This window comes from Oncorhynchus keta, chromosome 20 (assembly GCF_023373465.1).
Source record: "Oncorhynchus keta strain PuntledgeMale-10-30-2019 chromosome 20, Oket_V2, whole genome shotgun sequence".
Taxonomy (NCBI): Eukaryota; Metazoa; Chordata; class Actinopteri; order Salmoniformes; family Salmonidae; genus Oncorhynchus; species Oncorhynchus keta.
Genome location: NC_068440.1, coordinates 21,792,819 through 21,819,342, shown reverse-complemented (window position 1 = coordinate 21,819,342; position 26,524 = coordinate 21,792,819). Strand labels below are relative to the sequence as shown.

The 26,524-nt window shown below is 43.3% G+C and overlaps 2 protein-coding genes and 1 long non-coding RNA gene across 10 annotated transcripts in view; 2 read left to right on the top strand and 1 right to left on the bottom strand.

Annotated features, from left to right (window-relative positions):
• LOC118399550 (probable methyltransferase-like protein 24) overlaps positions 1-9,507 on the top strand; it is a 19,097-nt gene extending 9,590 nt beyond the window's left edge. The window contains exons 2-5 of one of the 2 annotated variants that reach the window (XM_035795721.2): positions 4,335-4,433; positions 5,136-5,266; positions 5,811-6,003; positions 8,318-9,507. In XM_035795721.2, the coding sequence (XP_035651614.1) occupies positions 4,335-4,433; positions 5,136-5,266; positions 5,811-6,003; positions 8,318-8,677 (783 nt within the window). In that variant the 3' untranslated portion in view covers positions 8,678-9,507. Of the gene's footprint in view, positions 1-4,334; positions 4,434-5,135; positions 5,267-5,750; positions 6,004-8,317 lie in introns of both variants that reach the window. The other variant, XM_035795720.2, reaches the window with a different exon arrangement.
• Positions 1-12,325, bottom strand: part of LOC118399552 (uncharacterized) — a 17,838-nt gene extending 5,513 nt beyond the window's left edge. For 2 of the 6 annotated variants that reach the window (XR_004828852.2, XR_004828854.2), the window contains exons 1-4: positions 10,386-11,071; positions 8,339-8,557; positions 296-448; positions 61-198 (exon numbers count right to left, since the gene is read on the bottom strand). This is a non-coding gene — a long non-coding RNA (uncharacterized LOC118399552). The other 4 variants (XR_008072885.1, XR_008072884.1, XR_004828853.2 and 1 more) reach the window with 4 other exon arrangements.
• On the top strand, positions 9,903-26,524 carry wasf2 (WASP family member 2). Of its 2 annotated transcripts, none has more exons than XM_035795718.2 (9): positions 9,903-10,071; positions 16,890-17,053; positions 17,552-17,686; positions 18,065-18,218; positions 18,332-18,449; positions 24,113-24,234; positions 24,459-24,620; positions 24,832-25,319; positions 25,405-26,524. In XM_035795718.2, the coding sequence occupies exons 2-9, from the start codon at positions 16,921-16,923 to the stop codon at positions 25,560-25,562; spliced, it is 1,470 nt and encodes a 489-aa protein (XP_035651611.1). In that variant the 5' UTR covers positions 9,903-10,071; positions 16,890-16,920; the 3' UTR covers positions 25,563-26,524. The 2 variants fall into 2 exon arrangements, with proteins under 2 accessions (XP_035651611.1, XP_035651612.1); XM_035795719.2 differs by lacking the exon at positions 9,903-10,071 and adding an exon at positions 15,495-15,657.

Here is a 26,524-nt window from a genome sequence, read left to right as displayed (position 1 = left end):
AAACGGCAGTGTGAAATCCATTTTATGCCAAGTTAATTGAAGAATGAATTACAAACGTACATTTTTTTGCTTCGTCATCAGATCTTTGACACTTTCGCGAGGGGCTTCCATCCTCACTCAAAATGATTGTATCAACCGACTCATGGTCTGAACCACCCATCACAGAACTGGCAGAGACAGGACTCATCAGGGAAGATTCTGAAATACACAAAGACAACAATACAGGCATGTCAAATGTATGGTTATATTGAAAGTGATGCCACAGGTAACCAAAGACTTGAAAACCAGCACATACCTTTAGCATCATTGTTCAGTGTGAGCTTGAAAACACCCAGATCTGTCCGTTTCACCACCTTCTCAAACACATCCCCATCAACTTCAGTTCCAGACCCATCATACAGCTTTGTCTCTTATAAACTAGTAAGTGGGATGTCAAATTTCAGGAAAACTGTGACAAACATTAAGACAACAACCTACAATTAGAATTGCAATTGTAATGGTATGAGTAATCAGACTGACTGGTATGAGAACAATACATTTATTTCCAATCAAAAGGTTTTCAAGTGTCAGGTTAATGATCTTGACATATTTTTGTTCACCATTGAATTTCACTCTGACCAGCATGAATAGGTCTGAAAGCAGTTAGGAGATAAGGCCAGCATGGATGAAAAGCATTACATTTGTATTTCAATCATGACACATTATATAAGGATGACTACAAACATTTTCACCAATACTCCTTTACTTAGCAATGATAATTTCAAAGTATATTTTGAAAATATTGGATCATGACCACAACTTTTCTTATATTACTTGAAGCAGGTCCCAAACTACAGCAAACAGACTATTCAACTCATATTCACTGTCCCAAAATATGGACATGGCCTAAATAGTCCAGTAAAATACACTCATAATTCCAGCTAGTCACTATATTATGTTGTCATGTTCTAGGAGCAGTCTTACAAGACTGCTAAAATGAACTGGTTGCAGAGCGAGTGCGAAACGCAGTTAGATTGGTGCCGACGCAATGGCCACAATATTTAAAAGCATCACGCACAAATCGAAAATGTAGTTATTATTTGGCTAAATAAACAACTCACCTTAATCAGATTAGTCCTCAATATACACAATTGAAGTCGGAACTTTACATACACCTTAGCCAAATACATTTAAACTCAGCTTTTCACAATTCCTGACATTTAATCCTAGTAAACATACCCTGTTTTAGGTCATTTAGAATCACCACTTTATTTTAATAAATGTGAAATGTCAGAATAATAGTAGTGATTTATTTCAGCTTTTATTTCTTTCATCACATTCCCAGTGGGTCAGAAGTTTACATGCACTCAATTAGTATTTGGTAGCATTGCTTTTAAATTGTTTAACTTTGGTCAAACATTTTGGGTAGCCTTCCACAAGCTTCCCACAATAAGTTGGCTGAATTTTGGCCCATTCCTCCTGACAGAGCCAAGTCAGGTTTGTAGGCCTCCATGCTCACACACTTTTTCAGTTCTGCCCACACATTTTATATGGGATTGAGGTCAGGGTTTTGTGATGGCCACTCCAATACCTTGACTTTGTTGTCCTTAAGCCATTTTGCAATTATGGTTGGGGTCATTATCCATTTGGAAGACCCATTTGCGACCAAGCTGGCTGATGTCTTGAGATGTTGCTTCAATATGTCCACATAATTTTTCTTCCTCGTGATGCCATCTATTTTGTGAAGTGCACCAGTCCCTCCTGCAGCAAAGCACCCCCACAACATGATGCTGCCACCCCCGTTCTTCACGGTTGGGATGGTGTTCTTCGGTTTGCAAGCCTCCCCCTTTTTCCTCTAAACATAACAATGGTCATTATAGCCAAACAGTTCTACTTATGTTTCATCAGACCAGAGGACATTTCTCCAAAAAGTACCATCTTTGTCCCCATATGGAGTTGCAAACCGTAGTCTGGCTTTTTTATGGCAGTTTTGGAGCAGTTGCTTTTCCTTGCTGAGCTGCCTTCCAGGTTATGTCGATATAGGACTCGTTTTACTGTGGATATAGATACTTTTGTACCTGTTTCCTCCAGAAGCTTCACAGGGTCATTTGCTGTTGTTCTGGGATTGATTTGCACTTTTCGCACCAAAGTACGTTCATCTCTAGGAGACAGAATGTGTCTTCTTCCTGAGCGGTATGATGGCTGCGTGGTCCCATGGTGTTTATACTTGCATACTATTGTTTGTAAAGATGAACGTGGTACCTTCAGATGTTTGGAAACTGCTCCCAAGGATGAATCAGACTTGTGGAGATCTACAATTTTTTATCTGAGGTCTTGGCTGATTTAATTAGATTTTCCCATGATGTCAAGCAAAAAGGCATTTATTTGAAAGTAGGCCTTGAAATACACCCACAGGTACACCTCCAATTGACTCAAATTATGTCAATTAGCCTATCAGAAGCTTTTTAATAAGCCATTACATCATTTTCTGGAATTTTCCAAGCTGTTTAAAAGGCACAGTCAACATAGTGTATGTAGACTTCTGACCCACTGGAATTGTGATACAGTGAATTATAAGTGAAATAATCTGTCTGTAAACAATTGTTGAAAAAATTACTTGCAAGAAATTTGTGGAGCGGTTGAAAAACAAGTTTTAATGACTCCAACCTAAGTGTATGTAAACTTCCGACTTCAACTGTAAGTATTCAGACCCTTTGCTATGAGACTCGAAATTAAGCTCAGGTGCATCCTATTTCTATTGATCATCCTTGAGATGTTTCTACAACTTGATTTGAGTCCACCTGAGGTAAATTAAATTGATTGGACATGATTTGGAAACGCACACACCGGTCTACATAAGGTCACACTGTTGACAGTGCATGTCAGAGCAAAAAACAAAAAATGTTGGGAGCATTGAAGGTCCCCAAGAACACAGTGGCCTCCATCATTCTTAAATGGAAGAAGTTTGGAACCACCAAGATTCTTCATAGAGATGGCCGCCCGGCCAAACGGAGCAATCAGGGGAGAAGGGCCTTGACCGGGACGTGACCAAGAACCCGATGGTCACTCTGACAAAGCTCCAGAGTTCCTCTGTGGAGATGGGATAACCTTCCAGAAGGACAACCATCTCTGCAGCACTCCACCAATCAGGGCTTTATGGTAGAGTGGCCAGACAGAAGCCATTCCTCAGTAAAAGACACATGACAGCCCGCTTTGAGTTTGCCAAAAGGCACCTAAAGGACTCTCAGACCATGAGAAACAAGATTCTCTGGTCTGATGAAACCAAGATTGAACTCTTTGCCTGAATGCTAAGCGTCACGTCTGCAGGAAACCTGGCACCGTCCCTACGGTGAAGCATGGTGGTGGCAGCATCATGCTGTAGGGATGTTTTTCAGTGGCAGGAACTGGGAGACTAGTCAGGATCAAGGGGAAGATGAATGAAGCAAAGTACAGAGAGATCCTTAATGAAAACCTGCTTCAGAGCACTCAGGACCTCAGACTGGAAGGTGAACCTTCGTCCCAACAGGACAACAACCCTAAGCACACAGCCAAGACAACGCAGGAGTGGCTTCGGGACAAGTCTCTGAATGTCCTTGAGTGGCCCAGCCAGAGCCTGGACTTGAACCCGATCTCACATCTCTGGAGAGACCTGAAAATAGCTGTGCAGCGACGCTTCCCATCCAACCTGACAGAGCTTGAGAGGATCTGCAGAGAAGAATGGGAGTTAGTCCCCAAATACAGGTGTGCCAAGCTTGTAGCGTCATACCCAAGAAGACGTGAGGCTGTAATCGCTACCAAAGGTGCTTCAACATACTGAGTAAAGGGTCTGAATACTTATGTAAATGTGATCCGTTTTTTTGATACATTTGCTAAAATTTCTAAAACCTAGTTTTTGCTTTGTCATTATGGGGTATTGTGTGTAGATTGATGAATGAAAAACTATTAAATACATTTTAGAATAAGGCTGTAACGTAACAAAATGTGGAAAAGTCAAGGGGTCTGAATACTTTCCGAATGCACTGTAAGCGGTATAGTCATTGTGCGTTCTCAATTGAATTTTTTTCTGAAGTCGTAAGATGTCTAGCTAGTAATTTGTTAGGTATGCTAACAAGCTAGCAAGAAGTTGCATAGCAACAGCATCAACTTCCGGTAGACCGGCGAAGCGCTAGTACACTCAACTGAAAGTATACTCTTCGTTTACAGTATACTAAAATGAACTAATAGCATGTAGTATATACTCATTAAGTATGTAGTACATAGTATGTTAGTATGGGTATTCGAACACAGCTTATGTGTGTTTGTGATTGCGAGTGGCGTGCATGTGTTACCCTGCTGACTCGTGTGTCTACCCACAGGAGAGAGGTAGAGGGTTTGAGCTGCAGCAGTGGGCATCAGGTGAGCCCTCCTTCACTGCAGAGCTGGAACGTGTCATCGCCTACATTACCACACCACAGGTACATAACCATGCCCACTTTACACCTTGGCCCACACATCATAAATAATTCAGATAGAAATGCACTGTTTAGAACAGACCTGGGCCTGTAGTCATGAAGCGTCTTAGAGTAGGAATGCTGATGTTTTTCATTATATAATATTTTTAATTATAAAGCTGATCCTAGATCAGACCTGGGTTTCAAATACTTGCAACATTTTATTGTGTGCCTGTTAAAGCTCGCCTGGCTTAATAAACCTGCGAACCCTGCCTGTCTGGCACTCCAGACTCAAGCAAACACTCAAAGTATTAGAAATTATTGTTCAAGTACTTGAACCCAGGTCTGTCCTAGATCAGAACTCCTACTTTGTGAGGCTTGACACATACGGCCTAGGTTCTGAGATATTTCAAAGACGCTAGGGTCAGAGAGTAATAATGACAGTGTGGTATTTGAGACCAGACACTTAACATGTCACTGTAAACCATCGTATATGTTTGACCTAAAAACCTCTGACCCAGGGTTCTCCAACATGTGAGAGGTCAGTGGAAAAAAGCCCTCTAAAAAGCAGATTAGGGGCAAAAGGCCGCATTTTTTCCCAACATCCCCTCTCTTGCTCAGACAGGAAATCTGTGTCACATGACTTTCTCTGGGCCTAATGATAACTCAGCACTTCCATTCCTTCTCCAGCCAGGCCCCTCATTACTCTGTCCTGTTCCCCTGCAGGTTAACTGTTCCCGGGTGCTTCTACCAGGTGAGTCCCAGGCTTCACAGGCCTCTGGAGCTCTCTGGCTGCTGTGTGTGGAAGGCTGGAGCCTGCCAAGCCAGGGTCCTCCGTGTGTAGCATACTCTTTCAGGTGTGTATATGCGTCTCTCTATACGTGCCACTGGAACTTCAATACAATGTAGCCTATTCTATAGCAATGTGAACCAAACAGTTTGTTACCATCATTCTACAATATCATCATGGGCTCCCGAGAGGCGCAGCGGTCTAAGGCACTGCATCTTTGTGAGAGGTGTCACTGTAGTCCCTGGTTCGAATCCAGAATGCATCACATCCGGCCGTGATTGGGAGTCCCATAGGGCGGCGCACAATTGGCCCAGCGTCGTCCAGGTTTGACCGGGATAGGCCGTCATTGTAAATAAAAATTTGTTCTTAATTAACTGACTTGCCTAGTTAAATAAAGGTTTAAAAAATTACATAATTGACATGCTCCCTCCCCCAAACTTGTACAAGTAGTTAATAATGTAAAACAGTTTTAAACAAACCCTAATTTCTTCCTCATTCACATATCTCTCTCTTATCTACAACTCTCTCTTTCCATGTGTCTCTGTGTGTAGTATGGATGAGGGTGATACAGGGTTTCTGGAGGCTCTCTCAAAGGCCTGTGATGTCCACAGATTTGACCCCAGTGGTCAGCATGGTGACAGAGCCAGCAGTGGTTACCGTGACGATGATTCTGGTGGGTTTCGACAGTACCGGGCATGGCTGGACTGGCGAGCAGCGAGAGGACGCAAGCAGAAGAAGAAGGGGGTTCTGTGTAGTGGGTCCCGGACGCTCAAGGACATCATGGAGACTCTGGGACATCACACGGTAAAAGCCAATTTATGGTCAATCCGTGTTCTGCAGTGGCCATACGGCATTTACGGCAATGCGGCCTCTGCAGAAGTCAGAACATTCATACTTCTTGCGCGTCGGGGAGCTGTCATACTCACCCAATAAATGAGTCTGCACCACTTCAAACGCTCCACTCATAGTGATTCAGGTCTAATCTCTATAGCCATCTAGCTACACTGAACAAAAATATAAACACAACATGTAAGGGGTTGGTCCCATGTTTCATGAGCTGAAACAAAAGATCCCAGAATGTGATACTCACAAAAAGTTTATGTTTACATCCCTATTAGTGAGCATTTCTCCTTTGCCAAGATAATCCATCCACCTGAGAGGTGTGGCATATCAAGAAGCTGATTAAACAGCATGATCATTACACAGGTACACCTTGTTCTGGGGACAATAAAAGGCCACTCTAAAATGTGCAGTATTGTCAAACAACACAATGCCACAGATCTTTCAAGTTGGGGGGGCGTGCAATTGGCAAACTGACTGCAGGAATGTCCACCAGAGCTGTTGCAGTCCAACTGGCCTCACAACCGCAGAACACGTGTAAGGTGTTGTGGGGCGGCAATCAGCGGTTTGCTGATGTCAACATTGTGAACAAAGTGCCCCATGGTGGCGGTGGGGTTATGGTATGGGCAGGCATAAGCTACGGACAATGAACACAATTGTATTTTATCGATGGCAATTTGAATGCACAGAGATACCGTGACGAAATCCTGAGACCCACTGTTGTGCCATTCATCCGCCGCCATCATTTCATGTTTCAGCATGATAATGCACGGCCCCATTTCGCAACGATCTGTACACAATTCCTGGAAGCTGAAAAGGTCTGTTCTTCCATAGCCTGCACACTCACCAGACATGTCACACATTGAACACGTTTGGGATGCTCTGGATCAACATGTACGACAGCGTGTTCCAGTTCCTGCCAATATCCAGCAACTTCGCACAGCCATTGAACAACATTCCACCAGTGTTAACCCAGCTTAGTGTATAAGAGCTGTGTGCTGATCAACTCTATGAGAAGGAGATGTGTAGCGCTGCATGAGGCAAATGGTGGTCACACCAGATATTGACTGGTTTTCTAATCCACGCCCCTACCTAGAGTAGTTGATTGTGCGCTAATCCAGAACCCACCATCTGCATTCCATTGACGTCTTTACCACATCTAACCCCATTACCTTCCCATTCAAATACATTTTCGTGAACTTGTCCTGATAGCATTTCGTCAAAGTTCTGCATGTTTGTTGTGAAGGAAGTTGTCAAGGAAGTGAGCTTGTTTATACAGGATGTACAGGCCCTACCTACCATCAACCGATCATGTCAATGTGGAGCTATACGGCACTCTGCGAAGCCCTACGCATTGTTAAAACATTTTGGAGGTGCACGGCATCACCGTACGGAACTTGATTTGGCCTCCGCAAGCCTCCAGAAGCTACGCAATTGCGTCACACCCTCTGGACCACATTGCCAGATCAAGCATAAATCTTCGTTTTTTTTACTAACAGACACACATCAACACAGTAACACATACATTAACTCACACTACAGTACACAACAGATATACACATGTAACATTCACAGTACTAACAGACACGGTTGCCTGCACTTCCGTTTCCATGGCAACAGGGATGAGCTGACCCTGGCTACCATAGCAACAGTGAATTACACCACTGCTGCAGTTACACACTGCAACCACTGGAGGGGAGTGAAATTCACTTTCCCAAATGGATCCCACTAGCCCATCGTTTCCCAACTCGGTCCTCTGGACACAGCTGATTCAAATGATTAAAGCGTAATGATTAGTTGATTATTTGAATCAGCTGTGTAGTGCTAAGGCAAAAACCAAAACGTGCACCCCTTGGGGTCCCGAGGACCGAGTTTGGGAAACCCTGCACATGCCCCTGTGTACATCTCCGACCATTGATTAGGTATAAGCAATATAGTAGAATGTTCCTTTTATTCTCCATATTGCTTATCTAACCTCTCATATCTCCACAAGTGCATAGGAGGTAGGAAATAAAGAGAGGGCAGATTTGGGGTGTCATCCCCACTAAGAATGGGATTCATACACCGACCTTCCAAACCCATTGCTGTGCTGTTCGGCTGCTCTGGAGCATGGTGGTAATTAGAACAAAGAGCCATATATACGGTATATATACACACACACTGATGAAACATAGCCCTAAGCTGTCTTTTCATTGTTTTGCTGCTTTTTAATGAAGTCAAAAGTGTTGTGACCAATGATGTGTATATATACACACACGTGGTTGTCTGTTTTTGCCAGGTGGACTTCCTGTATGCTGACCTGCTGAGTGCTGAGTGGAGGGTTCTGCAAAACTGGGCAGAGCTCGAAACTCTGGGGCGCATCCGTCACCTGGTTGCCACGGTGCACCTCCAGTGGGCCGGCTTTGAGGTCGGCGGGACAGAGGCTGAGGTGGTCCGCTATTGGTTCAGCGTTCTACAGGGGCTCCAGGACGCTGGGTTTCGATTGGTCCATAGCTCTCCGGGGGTGGGAAAAAGCGTCCTAAGGCACAAAGTGGACAACGCACACAGCTCTTATACACTAAGCTGGGTTAACACTGGGCCTATACACCGAGACAAACACATGCGCACGCCTTACGCACGAACACACACATCAGAATAGTCAGTGGCTATGTTCAAGATCATCAAGACCATGATGTGTCATGGGTAAATTGTGACTGACTGATCTACAAGTAATAATGAGTCGTTATTTATGATGCAAGGTCATTTGTAGATCAGTCAGCCGGCAGTCGCCTGCACTGTCGCAGGCAATGTCGAACTAGCCCAGTCTCTCACTGTCTGTCAGTCAGTAAAATTCCACTGCAGTGTGTCCCTCTGATGGTGAAAAAAGGAATCTACACCAGTGTTACCCAGTGGAAGGGTCTGGAACTATTAGTTGGTTGCAACCAAAACCACTCCCTATTGGGTCAGGGCTTTATTTTGAAGGTTTAGGCAAGTCCCTCACCTAAAACCTCATTGAAGCCTCCCAGCAGCCAAAAAATACAAATAAATAAATAAAAGTCTGGGCAGTGGGCTCGACAAAATTCTGGGAACCAGCAAGGCACTGCTAGAGATTAGGCTGCCTATTCTATTAACCCAGTACAGGCAATACTGTCTGGCATAGCTTGCCATTGAGCACACCCTTGACAACTGTTGAATGGTAATAAAGTAATCCATTCTATCTGGGACTTCACACTGCAGAACTACAGATCAGGGGTCAACGCCTTTAGTCACCTTTGCTTTATTTATCATTAAGGTTTTATGTACTTTTTATAAATTTGTATAATCTACTTATGTGGGTTGAGCATGAATATAATCTTTCTTTGTGTTATAATTACAGTGCTATGTGGGGTGGGGTTGATTATCTGCCGACATGTGCAATGTAAAGACATTTATTGATTTCAAAGACGTTTTCATATTTTTACAAGTGCAATAAAAACAGTTGACACCCCATTTGTCCTGTATGTCGTTTATGTAGAGTCCGCTATATTGTACTGGTTTCATAATGAGTGAGTGTTCTATGTATATAATGTTCTACGTAGAATGTGCAATTCTACTTAGAATTTTCAGCACACTCGAACATTTCACAGATCGTACACTACACATGTCGTTGACACGGGGATGTTATAAACCGTCATAACTTCGTATTCTGCATTATAACCTTCTTATTCAATATTCACTCATAATTTCTGGAACAGGTTGCAACCCGCTTGGGCAGAATGGAATGTACGTTACGTATCTCCACCCTTCCCTACGCAAACTGGACAGATGTTTACGACTAGACTGGGTGGAGTTACCTATTGTACGTCCACATTTCCATGTCCACGCCGCTGACACAGACGGACAGTGAGAGGAACCAATCAGCGCCTGGAATGGCGAAGCCTTGTCCAATCAGAAGTTTAACAAATCTGGGACAACTCTGTGTTATCCCAAGTCTCCCCACCCTGGTTACAGTAAACCGTCATTTTTGTTTTTACTGAAAGACTCAACCAAGCAACAAGACTGATTTGGCTGACGGTAAGAGATCAGTGTTTAATTTGCGCCTTTTTCAGAAGTTACTAAATAAGAATAGGTTTTCCCGACGGTTTTCGGACATAATGAGGGGCGTTTTCAACTTCACTTCCTGCTACATTGACAAGGCCGAGAGACGAAGTTTCATGTCACCTACCCTCGCCCTAATTATTGTAATGCCATTTCTGAGCTTGAGACTTAAAAACAGCTCTCATTTAGACGAGTTTTATCATGATAAATAGATTATTTGTCAGGCACAGAGTTGGGATAGGCTTTCTTGTTTGTTGTGTCAGTGTAAAAGTGAAGTTGTTGTGACTCACCGGTGCATTCCACTGTGGCCGGGTAGTAGGGTGTTGGTAGTACAATGTTTCAATCTCCCTGATACATAGTTTGGGCGATGGAACATCTGGGATCATCTGACTACTTTAACGTTCTGCAGGGCGTTTTTCGTGTTTACATCACATCCAACCCGTTTAAATTAACGATTAAATAGTAAACCAATGACCTTGCCTGTCAAGTGAAATGCACTTGTAAAGCTAGTAACTTTACTCCGCTAGAAAGTTGGCTATTTTTTAAGCCAATAGAAGCGCTGCATAGTTTATAGACGACGGAGAAACAAAAAAAAACTTTATTTTTAAAGCCGTGGATAATTCCATTAGGTTGTGGTTGTTATAAAGGGAGTTGGTGTTGACTAGAGCGATGTGGGGCTGTCCGGTACATTACAGTATTCTGGTGCTAAAGTTGATGTAACATCTATAAATCCTTAGTCTTCCCTGTGTACGTTGATCCTTGACCACCAGTCCACCATATTGTTTTCACTCCTCTCAGATGTATACAGTGTACCCATTGAAGGGGCATGACCAGAATAGAACTAGGGCTGTGGTTTTGGTTCTGCTTTAGTTAGCCCTGCTGTGTGTCTGAATGTACCTTTTTTTTAACGGTAACGGTAGATATAAATGGAGCGTACAAAGACACATGTCTGTTCTAGACGATACCTTTCCTCTCCGTAAGTTAGGGGCCGTTAACGTTATATTCATTCACATTTGGCTCAGTGTAAACTTTCAATTCCAACGCTGTTTTAACGTTAAACGTCAATAATCAAAAGGTTTTCGAAAGATATGCTGACATGCCTCTTATCTTTGTCAGCAAAAAATAAGCTTGCAAATAAAAACGGTATCAGTTTTGCACAGATCAATATACTGTGTGTGCCTCCGGTTGACCAACTACACTTACTCCCAGTTAGCTTACACACAGGTGTTCGGAGCACTCAAGATGGCTAATTAGCAAAAATGGCGGCCTGTCTTCCGTAAACATGGAGATATGGCCGTGTGGAAACATGAACCATAATCCTATAAAGGTGTATAGTAATTTACCTTATTGGTCCTCTTCAGTATTCGACATACTTATAATAGGTATTATTATTATTCCGCCGCCACATACTACTCATACAGCATTTGAGCTAGAAACGCCATTACAAGGTCAAAACGTGCAGAACGGTCTCGATCGAGTTGCTTGTATACCATTTTTTACGTTATTCAATTTTTCGTCAGTCTCCCCCCCCAAATCTGGTAACATGGGATTTCTCAAGATTGTAATCATCTCCGTTGTGGCATCATCACTTCCAACTGTCATTTTCTCACGAAATTTTTGACGCAAATCAGCTAATAATTGTTCTTGCAACCACTAAGACAAAATATTTCAGGCTTCGTATACTTCTCTTACTACTCAAATCTGGAGTTTAGACAAAAAAATAATATTCGCATCAAGTTACAGCAGTTTAAGTAACCACATCAACATACATTTCTGTAACATTTTGGCAAACGTCTGTTTTCACAACTACCGCAAACAATATACAAAAAGTTTGAGTCCATGGTATATTCCTCTACTTCTGCTTTTCATAGCTGTGCGCGGAATTGAAATATTCCATATGGAATTTACTGCACAGCTGTTTTTGGAACTGCAATACCATCTGTTTTTCAAACGTTCCCAAACAATGGCCGTTTTTGACCACTTTCGGAGTGTTTTAAAGAAAAAAAAGTAATCCTACCAAAAATATTCCCCTACTTCTTTGTTTAGTAGTCGGTTTTTAAATCGGGGCACCAATCTGTAACTGGAGCCCCCGGTCTTCCTGAAACAGCTCTGAATACTGAGATTCCAAAAAGGAGCCGTTGCTAGGATACTCGCACACATTGCCACAAGTCATGAGAGAGAACAGAGACTCACTCACTCCTCCCTCCTACACCGTTATTCACTTTCTTGTCCTCTTTTTCTCCTCCACCCGCTTTCATTGGATTTCTCAAGATTCCAAAGTTCCCAATTGTGACATCATCACCTATTCTCTGTAAGTGAAATCATGCAGCTTTTGACACAAATCAGCTAGTAACTCCACTTTGCAACCACGTAGACAAAATATTTCAAGCTTACCAGATTTGTCTACTTCTCTGCTACTTGAATCTGGCGTGTGAATCTGGCGTGTGGACTAAACATAACATTCGGATCAATTTATAGCAGTTTAAGTAACGGCATCAACAACATTTTCTGTAACATTTTTGCAAACAACGTCCGTTTTGACCACTACCGCAATAAGTTAGACAAAAATATATAGTATATGGGATATTCATCTACTTCTCTGCTATTCATAGCTGTGAGCAGAATCAAAATAGTCAATATGGAACTTAGGGTACAGCTGTTTTTGTAACTGCATTACCAAGTGTTTTTCAAACTTTCCCAAACAGCTGCTGTTTTGACGACTAAGACTACCACAACCACACAACTTCTGACAGCAACCACACAACTTCTGACCTCAACCCCACAACTTCTGACAGCAACCACACAACTTCTGACCTCAACCCCACAACTTCTGACAGCAACCACACAGCTTCTGACCACAACCGCACAACTTCTGACCTCAACCCCACAACTTCTGACAGCAACCACACAACTTCTGACCACAACCACACAACTTCTGATCATATCTAGTGACCATAACCACACAATTGCAAACCATGACCACACAACTTCTGACCACACATCTCACTACTTACCATTTACACACAACTTTTTACCACAACCACACAACTACTGAGCTACATAACTACTGAACACAACTTCTGACCACATCTAGTGACCTCAACCACATAACTTCTGACCGCAATCAAACAAATTCTGACCACATGTAGTGTCCATAACCACACAACTCCTGACCTCAACCACACCATTACAAACCACAACAACACAACTTCTGACCACAAAACTTCTGATCACACATTTAACTACTAACCATATCCAAACAGCCTTTGACCACAACTACTGAACCACATAACTACTGACCACTACTACCACAACTTCTGACCAAAACTACTGACTTTCGATGGGAATTAAAAATGACATTTCTGCACTTCTTTCACTACCGCACAAGTTTAAAGAGCTTTAGCTAGCCCCACCAACTTTACTTGTAAAGTTACCATCTAGTTTTTATCATTAAAAAATATATATGTTTCGAAAACAGTACCAGAGTCGGGGCTCTCAACAAAACTCACTCGGTCTGAAGATAGTGATACAGTCGTCAATAGGCACTAAAGTAGTTAGAGTAGCATCTTTTGAGCTGTCCCAGACTAAAATAAATATTTTAAACGTGTATTTTTCCATATACAGTACCAGTCTAAAGTTTACACACCTACTCATTCAAGGGTTTTTCTTTATTTTTAATATTTTATACATTGTAGAATGATAGTGAAAACATCAAAACTACGAATTAACACATATGGAATCACGTAGTAACCAAAAAATTGTTAAACAAATCAAAATACAGTTCTTCGAAGTAGTCACCCTTTGCCTTGATGACAGCTTTGCACACTCTTGACATTCTCTCAACCAGCTTCACCTGGAATGCTTTTCCAACAGTCTTGAAAGAGTTCCCACATATGCTGAGCACATGTTGGCTGCTTTTCCTTCACTTTGCGGTCCAACTCATCTCAAATCGGTTGAGGTCGGGTGATTGTGGAGGCCAGGTCATCTGATGCAGCACTCCATCACTCTCCTTCTTGGTCAAATAGCCCTTCCACAGCCTGGAGGTGTGTTGGGCCATTGTCCGGTTGAAAAACAAATGATATTCCCACTAAGCGCAAATCAGATGGGATGGCGAATTGCTGCATAATGCTGTAGTAGCCATGCAGTTTAAGTGTGCCTTCAATTGTAAATAAATCACCAACAGTGCCACCAACAAGGCACCATCACACCTCTTCCTCCATGCTTCACGGTGGGAACCACACATGTGGGGATTATCCATTCACATACTCTGCGTCTCACAAAGACAGAGGTTGTGGAACCATGTCCATTGTTTGTGTTTATCGGCCCAAGTAATTCGACCATGAAGGCCTGATTCTCGCAGTCTCCTCCGAACAGTTGATTTTGAGATCTGTCTGCATTTATTTGGGCTGCAATCTGAGGCTGGTAACTGTAATGAACTTATCGTCTGCAGCAGAGGTAACTCTGGGTATTCCTTTCCTGTGGCGGTCCTCATGAGAGCCAGTTTAGTCATAGCACTTGATGGTTTTTGTGACTGCACTTGAAGAAATTTTCAAAGTTCTTGACATTTTCCAGATTGACTGACCTAATGATGGACTGTCGTTTCTCTTTGCTTATTTGAGCTGTTCTTGCCATAGTATGGACTTGGTCTTTTACCAAATAGGGCTATCTTCTGTATACCACCCCTACCTTGTCACAACACAACTGATTGGCTCAAACGCATTAGGAACGAAATTCCACAAATTAACTTTTAACAAAGCACACCTGTTAATTGAAATGTATTCCAGGTGACTTCCTCATGAATCTGGTTGAGAGAATGCCAAGAGTGTGCAAAGCTGTCAAGGCAACGGTTGGCTACTTTGAATAATTTTAAATATGAAATATGTGTAACTCTTTTTTTGGTTACTAGATGATTCCATATCTTTCTTTCATAGTTTTGATGTCTTCACTATTATTCTACAATGTAGAAAATAGTCAAAAAAAGAAAAACCCTTGAATGAGTTGGTGCATCCAAACTTTTGACTGGTACAGTATGTGTTTAAATAAAAGCAACTATTTGCACTGAGCTTGTCTGATGTTTTACGTGCACTGTTTGAAATAATTAAGACAAAATGACTATAGGGGGAGTCAATTAACCGAAATTGATTTGTTTGTGTTGTGCCAGGCTCACATGCTGACCAGACCGGACACGTCGCGAGCGGTGCAAATTAAATGTAGAAATCCATGTTATTCAATTATTGCACCCACACTGCTCGCGCGCGCCAACGAGCGTCTGCGACGCCAAGGGCTAAAATAGAACTAATTCCTATTTCTGACGCAGATCGAACTGCAAGTCCTGCCTCTCCCATCTCCTCATTGGTTTATAGAAGCAGATACCCACGTGGGTGACTGAAAGACGAACTGTTTTGCCGGTAGTTGTGGTAAAACAATTAAAGTTTAGATGCGATCACCATATAAATTAAACGAAGAAAAAGCCTGGAAGGAGGAGAGATTACTAGAAACGATTCGGTTGGCCGTTTTATGTGTGGATTAATTTGTCTGAGTAGAGGTCCTTGTGCATTTCAGGTAAAATAACAACTCAATGTTTATGAATTAGCTAGCAACAGCAAGCTAGCTAAATAGGTCAGATTAGTTTTAGCTAGCAAGTGCAAGCTAACTAGCTAAATTGCCATACATGTTTAATGATTTTCGACCTGTCCCCAAATTAATGTCATTGGTTCAGAGTTTGTTTTGATATTTTAATCTGCGTGTCGTGATCGCGTTTGGTGTGGGGGGCAAAATAAGTGTATGCACGATGGCGCACGCGCGCAGCCGGTTTGGGTTTCGTGTCAGACTTGCTGCGCTGTGTTAGAAAAAGACAGCGACTGCCTGTGTGACTAGCACCCCTTGTCTCTCTCTACTCCCTGCTGTAGCGAAAACCTTGTAGAGACTTACAGAAAACGTTTGACCTCTGTCATTGCCAACAAAGGGTATATAACAAAGTATTGAGATAAGTATTTGGTCAATAACAAAAGTTTATTTTCCACCATAATTTGCAAATAAATTCATTAAAAATCCTACAATGTGATTTTCTGGATTTTTTCCCCCCTCATTTTGTCTGTCATAGTTGAAGTGTACCTATGATAAATTACAGGCCTCTCATCTTTTTATTAAGTGGGATAACTTGCACAATTGGTGGCTGACTAAATACTTTTTTGCCCCACTGTATAAGTTATACCAGAGAAGCTGTAGTAACAAAAACAATGTAAAGCATTCATTACAACATAACAAAGATTAAAAATGAATTTGTGAAATTGCTTTTTCTGACAAGTTGTGGTTGCATGAGTCTTGGAGCTCACGGAATCAGGCTATTAAGCAAACACTCAAACAGGTAACAGAAGCATGATCTGTCTTATTTCTGTAGATGTAGATCAGTATGTATATCAGTCAGGCACACTTTAGTTAGACTATTGATTATAGGACTATTTAAGTTAGTTTCCTCTCTGCACTTTTAGACAATTAAGGCAAGGGCTGTTTTCTCATCTCCTCACTCCTCTGCTGCCTCTTCCATATTGTTCTCAACACCAATATGCTGGTTAACTTTGCTATTATGCACATTGCAACATGGTCTAGGAAAAGGCTCTAGCCAATTCAACAGCGCACTGATGTTTCAGAACCACAGACAGGGACCGTGATCCAACGCAGAAGAAAGCGCATTTGTTATAAAATAATCATTTTTTTTTTTAGTGTTGCACCATTGTCCTTACATAATATAACCAAGTAGAGTGATGGACCTTTCTCACCTTTCCCCCCTCCAGGGAAGCCCCCCGCTACCCCTCCCGTCCCAGAATGCCATTGGTGACGAGGAACATCGAGCCTCGCTATGTGTGCCGCCAGACGATCCCCAACACCATCCGCAGCGAGCTGGAGTGTGTCACCAACATTAGCCTTGCCAACATCATACGCCAGCTAGGCAGCCTCAGTAAGTTACTAACTCTATGTGTTGAGTGAGTTTATACCTAGGGAAGTGCTACATGCAAAACAGTGCAGTGTATTGCAATATGAGATTGTGTGTGTAAATTGCAAGTATGTATCTTGTGATATGTAATCATGTGTATATACACTGAGTGTACAAAATATTAACACCTTCATAATATTGAGTTGCAGCTCCCCCTTTTGCCCTCAGAACAGCCTCACCTGCTACCATACCCCGTTCAAAGGCACTTTAATGTTTTATCTCGCCCATGATTGAATGGCACACATACACAATCCGTCTCAATTGTCTCGAGGCTTAAAAACCCTTCTTTAACCTGTCTCCTCCCCTTCATCTACACTGATTGAAGTGGATTTAACATCAGTAAGGGATCATAGCTTTCACCTGGATTCACCTGGTCAATCTGTCATGGAAAGAGCAGGTGTTCATAATGTTTTGTACACTCAGTGAATTTAGGCCATAATATACATTTGTTTGTGTGTGTAGGTAAGTATGCAGAGGATGTGTTTGGAGAGCTGTTTGTGCAGGCGGGGGTGTTTGCTGTCCGGGTGAACACACTGGGAGAGAGAGTGGACCGTCTACAGGTCAAAGTCACCCAGCTCGACCCTAAAGAGGAGGAGGGTAAGAGACTGACTGACATTATATACGATGGGGTGATTTCCCGCATGCTGATTAAGCCTATTAGATTTAAAAGCAATTTAAATGGAGAATCTTCATTGAACATGATCTTTAGTTTATAACTAGGCTCAACCTGTGTCTGGGAAAACCGGTGTATGTTACAAGCAAACAGTGCCATGTCTTTAGTATTCAAAGTGAGAATTCAGTGGACTTTAAGTATAATGTAATGCAACACATACTGGCACATACTGTATACCTTTGTCCCAAACAAACAGAATACTAACCCTAACTGTGTCTCTTTCTCTCTCCCTCTTCCATCTCGCTCTCTCTCCACATCGCTCTCTCTTTCTCATCATATCGATCTCTCCATCTCTCGCTCAGTCTCTCTGCAGGCCATCACCCAGAAGAAAGCGTTTCATAGTAATCTGACTCAGGACCAGCAGTTGTTCTGTAGACCCTCTCTACCGCTGCCTGTACAGGAGACCTATCTGACCTGCAACCCACCTCCACCACTCAACAACCTCAGCCAGTACAGGTACACACACACACACACACACACACACACACACACACACACACACACACACACACACACACACACACACACACACACACATTGATATTGTTTGTTGTTGTTGTCATGTCTAGGGATGATGGTAAGGATGCTCTGAAGTTCTACACAGATCCCTCCTACTTCTTTGATCTGTGGAAGGAGAAGATGCTGCAGGACACGAAGGACATCATGAAGGAGAGACGCAAACACAGGGTAAAGGGTAACACACACAAAGTAAAATGGAGCTGCAGAGGATAGCAGCCGTTTTATGTGCTCCTGACCAATTCATATATATATATATATATTGTACATCATGTCTCCTCCATCATTTCATCAGAACGGGGATCACTAACCTTGATTTGGATGACAATTTCTACTTTAACGAATCGGCAGCTCTTGTCATTCTGCTTACTCCTGACCAGGCCTTAATCCCCGGGACTCGAAAGAGGATGCGATGGTGCAAGAGAGGTAGAAGAGACTACGTTGATTAGACTACGATGGCGAGCAAATAAAACGCCTCTGCCCTCCGTTCTATTGGCGAACGTACAGTCACATGATTAAAAAACTGGACGAGCTCCGTTGGAGAATATCCTATCAACGGGACCTGAGGAACTGTAATATTCTATGTTTCTCGGAGTCGTGGCTGAACAAGGACGCTGTTTTTTTCAATCCATTGTCTAGACCAGTAGCCTCGGTGAAGACGAAGAGGGGACCGGTGTGTCTCTTTATTAACAACATCTGGTGCGCAATCTTTAATGTTAAAGTAGTCTTGAGTTTTTATCGCCTGTGTTAGAATACCTGATGATAAACTGCAGACCATACTATTTACCAAGAGAGAGTTTTCATCTATATTTTTTGTAGCTGTCTATTTACCATCACAAACTGATGCGGTCACTAAGACCATACTCCTCAAGCTGTACAGGGCCATAAGCAAACAAGAAAATGCACATCCATAGTCAGCGCTTCTCGTGGATTTTAATGCAGGGAAACTGAAATCCGTTTTACCAAATTTTTACCAGCATGTCACCTGTGCAACTACAGGCAACAAAACTCTAGAACTCTTTTACTCCACACACATAAACACATACAAGGCTCTCTCTCACCCTCCCTTTGGAAAATCTGACCATAACTCTATTCTCCTGATTCCTGCTTACAAGCAAAAACTCAAACAGGAAGTACCAGTGACACGCTCAATATCGAAATGGTCCGATGAAGCGGAAGCTAAACTACAGGACTGTTTTGCTTGCACAGACTGGAATATGTTCTGTGATTCATCCGATGACATTGATGAGTTTACCACATCAATCACCAGCGTCATTAATGACGTGCATCAACAACGTCGTTCCCACAGTGACCGTACGTACATATCCCCACAAAAAGCCATGGATTACAGGCAACATCTGTACTGAGCTAAAGGCTAGAGCTGCAGTTTTCAAGGAGCGGGACACTAATCTGGACGCTTCTAAGAAATTCCGCTAAGGATTTTAGGCAACGCGTCAATACAGGATTAAGATCGAGTCCTACTACGCCGGCTCTGACACTCGTTGGATGTGGCAGGGCTTACAAACTATCCTGGATTACAAAGGAAAACCCAGCGGACAACTGTGTGATCTCGTTTTCCGTAGCCGAAGTGAGTAAGACCTTTAAACGGGTTAACATTCACAAGGTTGTAGGACCAGAGGGACTACCAGGACACATATTCGGAGCATGCGCTGACCAGCTGTTAAGTGTCTTCACTGAAATGTTCAACCTCTCCCTGACTCAAATAGACCCAAGAACACCAAAGTAACCTGTCTATTGGCACATAGCACTCACATCTGTAGCCATGAAACACTTTGAAAGGGTGGTTGTTGCTTACATCAACACCATCATCCTAGACATCCTGGACCCACTCAAATTCGCCCCAACATTACAATGACATTTTAGGTATTTAGCGGATGCTTTTGTCCAAGGCGTCTTGCTTAAGGGCACATTGAACCTGCAACCTTTCGGTTATTTCACCTATTTGAGAATGCTGTTAATTGAATACAGCTCAGCGTTCAACACCGTAGTGCCCTCCAAGCTCATCATTAAGCTCAGGATCCTGAGGCTGAACACGTGCAACTGAATCCTGGACTTCTTGACTGGCCGCCCCCAGGTGGTGAGAGTATGAAACAGCACATCAGCCACGCTGTTGAACACGGGGGGCCCCTCAGGGGTGCGTGCTTAAGGCTTCAGAATGCTTCATTTCGGGTGGCTTGAACACGTGTGCTTGCATACTCCCATAAAATACCTTCGCTTGAAAAACAAGAAAAAAAACAGCAATAGTACTGTTTGTCCATTTTGAGACGCTGTAGCCAGTATACACAAAATAGTCCAAATTAATCTTAGTCAATTTAAGAAATGTGTTATTAATTTAGACTGTTTTTGCCAAGGAGATCTTAGTCGTGGAATTTTACATCTAAGTAAGATGTTTTGGTGCAGTGTTTCTCAATGAAAAAATGTTAAATTAAGACTATATTGAAGAATCCCTACTGTTGACCAATCATCGACTTTGGCTAGCCTCAATTTTTTTGTGTCCCCGAACAGCCGAAAGAAAAACCTAGCCGAAGACCAAAACAAACCAAAAACGGCACAAAATGTTGTTTGTCTCTTCAGAACTGTTTTGGCTGAGAAGCATGCGGACGCCTTGTCCCCTCCTGTACTCCTTGTTCACCCACGACTCCCAACACAATTAAATTTGCTGACGACACGACTGGTAGGCCTGATCACCGACAATGATGAAACCACCTATAGAGAGGAGGTCAGTGATTTGGCAGTGTGGTGCAAGGACAACAACCTCACTGTCAACGTCAGCAAGACAAAGGAGCTGATCGTGGACTGAGCACGCCCCCATCCACATTAGTGGAGCGGGTCGAGAGCTTCAAGTTTCTCTGTGTCCACATCACTATGGAATTAACATGGTCCACACACACCAACACAGTCGTGAAGAAGACACGACAACGGTAAAGGTTTGGCATGGGCCCTCAGATCCTCAAAAAGGATGCTCCGTTGAGAGCTTCTTGACTGGCTGCATCACAGCTTAGTTTGGCATCTGCTTGGCATCTGACAGCAAGGCGCTACAGAGAGTAGTGGACACGGCCCAGTACATCACTGGGGCCGTGCTCCCTGCCATCCAGGACCTCTATATCAGGCAGTGTGAAACGAAGGCCCTAAAAATTGTCAAAGACTCCAGGCACCCAAGTCAGACTGTTTCTCTGCTACCGCACGGTAAGGATGCACCAAGTCTGTCTGGAACCAACAGAACCCTGAACAGCTTCTACCCCCAAGCCATAAGACTGATAACCAAATAGCTCCCCGGGCTAAATATTTATCTACATTGACTAACTCTTTTGACTCATCACATACCCTGCTGCTATTGTTTATCTATTCTGTTGCCTAGTAACTTTACCCCTACCTACACTGAGTGTACAAAACATGCTCTTTCCATGACAAAGACTGACTAGGTGTATCCAGGTGAAATTTATGATCCCTTATTGATGTCACCTGTTGAATCCACTTCAATCAGTGTAGATGAAGGGGAGGAGACTGATTTAAAGAAGTATTTTTAAGCCTTGAGACAATTGAGACATGGATTGTTGGTGTGCCATTCAAAGGGTGAATGGGCAAGATAAAAGATTGAACTGCCTTTGAAAGGGGTTTGCTAGTAGGGGCCAGGCGCTCTGGTTTGAATGTGTCAAGAATTGCAATGCTGCTGGCTTTTTCATGCTCAACCGTTTCCTGTGTGTAGCAAGAATTGTCCACTATCCAAAGGACATCCAGCCAACTTGACACAACTGTGGGAAGCATTGGAGTCAACATGGGCCAGCATCCCTGTGGAATGCTTTCGACACCTTGAGGCTGTACTGAAGGCAAAAGGGGGTGCAACTCAATATTAGGAAGGTGTTCTAGATATTTGTACACCTACTGTATATGTACAGTATTCAGATCCCTTCCCTTTTTCCAAAATGTGTTATGTTACAGCCTTCTTCTAAAATTGATTAAATTACAATTTTTCCCCCTCAATCTACATCCAATACCCCATAATGACAAAGCGAAAACAGGTTTTTATACATTTTTGCACATTTATAAAAAATGAAAATACCTTATTTACAGAAGTATTCAGACCCTTTGCTATGAGACTTGAAATTTTAGTTCAGGTGCATCCTGTTTCCATTGATCATCCTTGACGTTTCTACAACTTGATTGGAGTCCACCTGTGGTAAATTCAATTGATTGGACATGATTTGAAAAGGCACACACCTGTCTATATAAGGTCCCACAGTTGGCAGTGCATGTCAGAGCAAAAACCAAGCCATGAGGTCGAAGGAATTCTCTGTAGAGCTCCGAGACAGGATTGTGTCGAGGCACAGATCTGGGGAAATGTACCAAAACATTTCTGCAGCATTGAAGGTCCCCAAGAACACAGTGGCCTCCATCATTCTTAAATCGAAGAAGTTTGGAATCACCAATACTCTTCCTAGGGCTGGCCGCCCAGCCAAACTGAGAAATTGGGTGTGAAGGGCCTTGTTCGGGGAGGTGACCAAGAACCCGAGGGTCACTCTGACAGAGTTCCTCTGTGGAGATGGGAGAACCTTCTAGAAGGACAACCATCTGTGCAGCACTCCACCAATCAGGCCTTTATGGTAGAGTGGCCAGATGGAAACCACTCCTCAGTAAATGCACATGACAGCCCACTTAGAGTTTGCCAAAAGGCACCTAAAGGACTCTCAGAACATGAGAAACAAGATTCTCTGGTCTGATGAAACCAAGATTTAACTCTGGCCTGAATGCCAAGCGTCTCATCTGAAGGAACTATCTCTACGGGGGAAGCATGGTGGTGATAGCATCATGCTGTGGTGAGTTTTTCAGCGGCAGGGACTGAGAGACTAGTCAGGCTTGAGGGAAACATGAACGGAGCAAAGTACAGAGAGATCCTTGATGGAATCCTGCTCCAGAGTATTCAGGACCTGAGACTGGGTTGAAGCTTCACCTTCCAACAGGACAACAGCCCCGAAGCACACAGCCAAGTCTCTGAACGTCCTTGAGTGGTCCAGCCAGAGCCCGGATTTGAACCCGATCTAACATCTCTGGAGAGACCTGACAATAGCTGTGCAGCGAAGCTACCCATCCAACCTGACAGAGCTTGAGAGGATCTGCAGAGAAGAATGGGAGAAACTCCCCAAATAGGCTGTAATCGCTACCAAAGGTGTATCAACAAAGTACTGAGCAAAGGGTCTGAATACTTAAGTAAATGTAATATTTCATATTTTTTCTTTATAAATTTGCAAAAGTTTCTAAAAACATGTTTGCTTTGTCATCATGGCTATTGTGTGAAGGTTGATGAGGAAAATCCATTTCAGGATAAGGCTCTAACATAACAAAATGTGGAGAAAGGGAAGGGGTCTGAATACTTTCCGAATGCACTGTACAAATCTAACTAAATTTGCCTGTACCCCTGCACATCGGCTGGGTACTGGTACTCCGTGTATATAGCCAAGTTATTGTTACTCAGTGTATTTAATCCTTGTGTTATTATTTTTCTATTATGTTTCTATGTTTATCTCTGCATTGTGGGGAAGGGCCCGTAAGTAAGCATTTCACGGTTAGTCTACACCTGTTAGTATACACGCTCACACACGTCCTTCAATGAGACGGTGCAGTTTGTTTTCGGCCTGTTGGGAAATGCATCCCATCTTCTGCTTAAACAAAACAAGGAAGTGCACTTGTAGCGCTGTTAAATGCCATTTCCCGTTTCTCTTCTCTTTCCCTCTGTCTTTCTCTCTCACTCCTCTCACTCTCTCCTTCCTTCCCTCTCTCTTTGTCACCCCCCTCACTTTGTCTCTCTGTCTGAGTAGAAGGAGAAGAAGGACAATCAGAATATGCGGACTCTGAATCCCAGGAAGATCAAAACCAGGAAGGATGAGTGGGAACGGCTAAAGATGGGAGAGGAGTTTGTGGTGCCCAAGAATGACATGGGGTGAGAGATGAGAGAGAATGAGAACAGGGCGAGAGATGAGGATAAAGAGGATGGGGCGAGAATGTATGAAGTGGAATGAGGAGAAAGAGAATATGAGGGAGGGAGATTGTGAGTGTATCAGGGAGAGTGATGTCCTATAGAATGAGTTTAAACTGTTTAATTGTGTTGTTATTGATGACAATATTCACTCTTTTTTTTTTTTTTTTTGTGCATCTTGTGTGTAGAGAATCTCTTGAGGGTCTGAATGGCAGTATTGGTTCAGGAGAAGGCTGTTACTCCCCTGATGGTTTGGACCAGAGTACTGGGTCGTACGCCTTCGATCCTGGCTCCCCCCTCCCTCCCCCCGCCCCAGACGACTTCCTGCCCCCTCCACCCCCAGACATGGCGTAAGTAATGGAGAGGAGTAGTGTATGCACATTTAAATTGTGCATATACTGTAGTTTTTACACATTTTTTGCTAATTTAGCATTTTTGGCATTAGTGTTTACTCTCCAGTCAACACCCTTCATCTCAAGTGGACAAAATCGTTTGGAGACAGTTGTGTTTGGAGAATCCGTGTGCTGACCTTTAATCCTTCCCCTGCTCTCTCATTGGCAGGTATCATGACGGACAGTACGGAGCATCAACCCAAAAGCGCACCAGCGTTCTTAGCCCCACACACCCCCCTCCAGCCCCTCCCATGCCCTCTACTGCTCCCATTGGCACACGGCCCAACCTGGCCCCTCCTCCTGCCCCACCTCCTCCTCCCCCCTCCCCTGGCTTCGGAATCCCTCCCCCTCCCCCCTCTGGATTTGACTCTTCCCCTCCCACTCTTCCCTCTTCCTCCGCCTATCCCTCCCCCCCTGCCCCACCTCCTCCTTCCTATCAGGCCTCCATCTCTCCGCCTCCTCCCCCCTCTCTCCCCCAGGGTGGTGGTGAACCTCCTCCTCCTCCTCCCCCGCCTCCCCCAGGCCCTCCTCCTCCCACTTCTGGCCCTCCTCCCCCCTCCTTCTCCATTGGGGCTCCCCCTCCTCTTAAATCCACCCAAGCTCAGCCAGAAGCCCCCGCTGACGCTCACAGTGACCTCCTGTCGGCTATCCGGCAAGGTACGACACACATACACACAGACAGACCGATACGAACACACATAAACACACCCTAATCCCCCATCTCTCCCTTTCTCTCTGGCAGGTTTTAACTTACGTAAGGTGGAGGAACAGAAAGAGCAGGAGAAAAAGGATAACTACGGCAACGATGTGGCGGCCATCTTGTCTCGCCGTATTGCTGTGGAGTGCAGCGACAGCGAGGACGACTCCTCAGAGTTGGGAGATGACGATTGGTCCGAATGAGACCTTCATCACCTCCACCCTCATGGTCTTCCTCGGTCCTCGTCAGAGAGAATGCATCATATCCTTATCCCATTACTTCTTTATAATCTATGATCTAAGGAGTAGAGGTCCAAAGATAAGTGTGTGTGTGTGTGTGTCACTACTACACTCTTTTCTCAGTATTCCCCACTCCTGTCTAAGCCAATCACATTCCCTGTATGTAGAACTGAACTGAGAAGCCAATGATTTAATTATGAGAACAGTCCAAATATCAAGGGGCTACACACAGATATCAACAAACATACAGTATACCGTACAGATATTGATTCTTACATGCATACACAGACAGTACAATTATGGTATGATTGATGAACTGTTAATATTTTACTTTAAGATAAGTATAAGATATGTTAAATAATACCAAGGGCACAAAGAGGTTTTCATTGCTGTTCTCCTTTTTCTTTTTTTACCTGTCTTTTTCTCTCTGTGGTTGGCATGGGAATGGTTACCTGGGCGACAGAGGATCTCATTCACAGATGGGGGGGGTTCTGAATCCTATCTAAAATGTCTGTAATGTTCTGAGTCAGCCCTATCTGAAAACTGAAACCATGCTGCCCCCTATCAGTCAAAACATCTGACCAATCAGCGATCCCTAGTCCCGCCCCTCCATAAGTGCCTTTGCTTTTCATGTTTATGTGCGAGGAGGATAAAGTTAACCTTAGATCAGTGTCTAAGGTCAGTTTTCTGTTTCTTTCCCATCATAACCATAGGATTGGATGAAAGGTACCTGATCCTAGATCTGTGCCTAAGAGACAACTTGATCCTCTTCTGTTTAAGTGCCTTCTGTTTTGTTTTAAAGCCAAAGTGTAATGCCACAATCAGACCTCAGCATGTTAATATCCAACCACCTGTTTCTGCTTGTCCTGTCTTTCTCAACTTTATCAGTGATGATTATTACAATAATAAAGATACAATGAACTATA

What these genes read in the sequence shown, in the direction of transcription:
- wasf2 (XM_035795718.2), top strand. Translation starts at nt 16,921, where the DNA reads ATGCCATTGGTGACGAGGAACATCGAGCCTCGCTATGTGTGCCGCCAG. An exon ending in ACGCCAGCTAGGCAGCCTCA is followed by an intron (nt 17,054 to 17,551) that starts GTAAGTTACTAA and finishes TTGTGTGTGTAG; the next exon opens with GTAAGTATGCAGAGGATGTG. An exon ending in CGACCCTAAAGAGGAGGAGG is followed by an intron (nt 17,687 to 18,064) that starts GTAAGAGACTGA and finishes TCTCTCGCTCAG; the next exon opens with TCTCTCTGCAGGCCATCACC.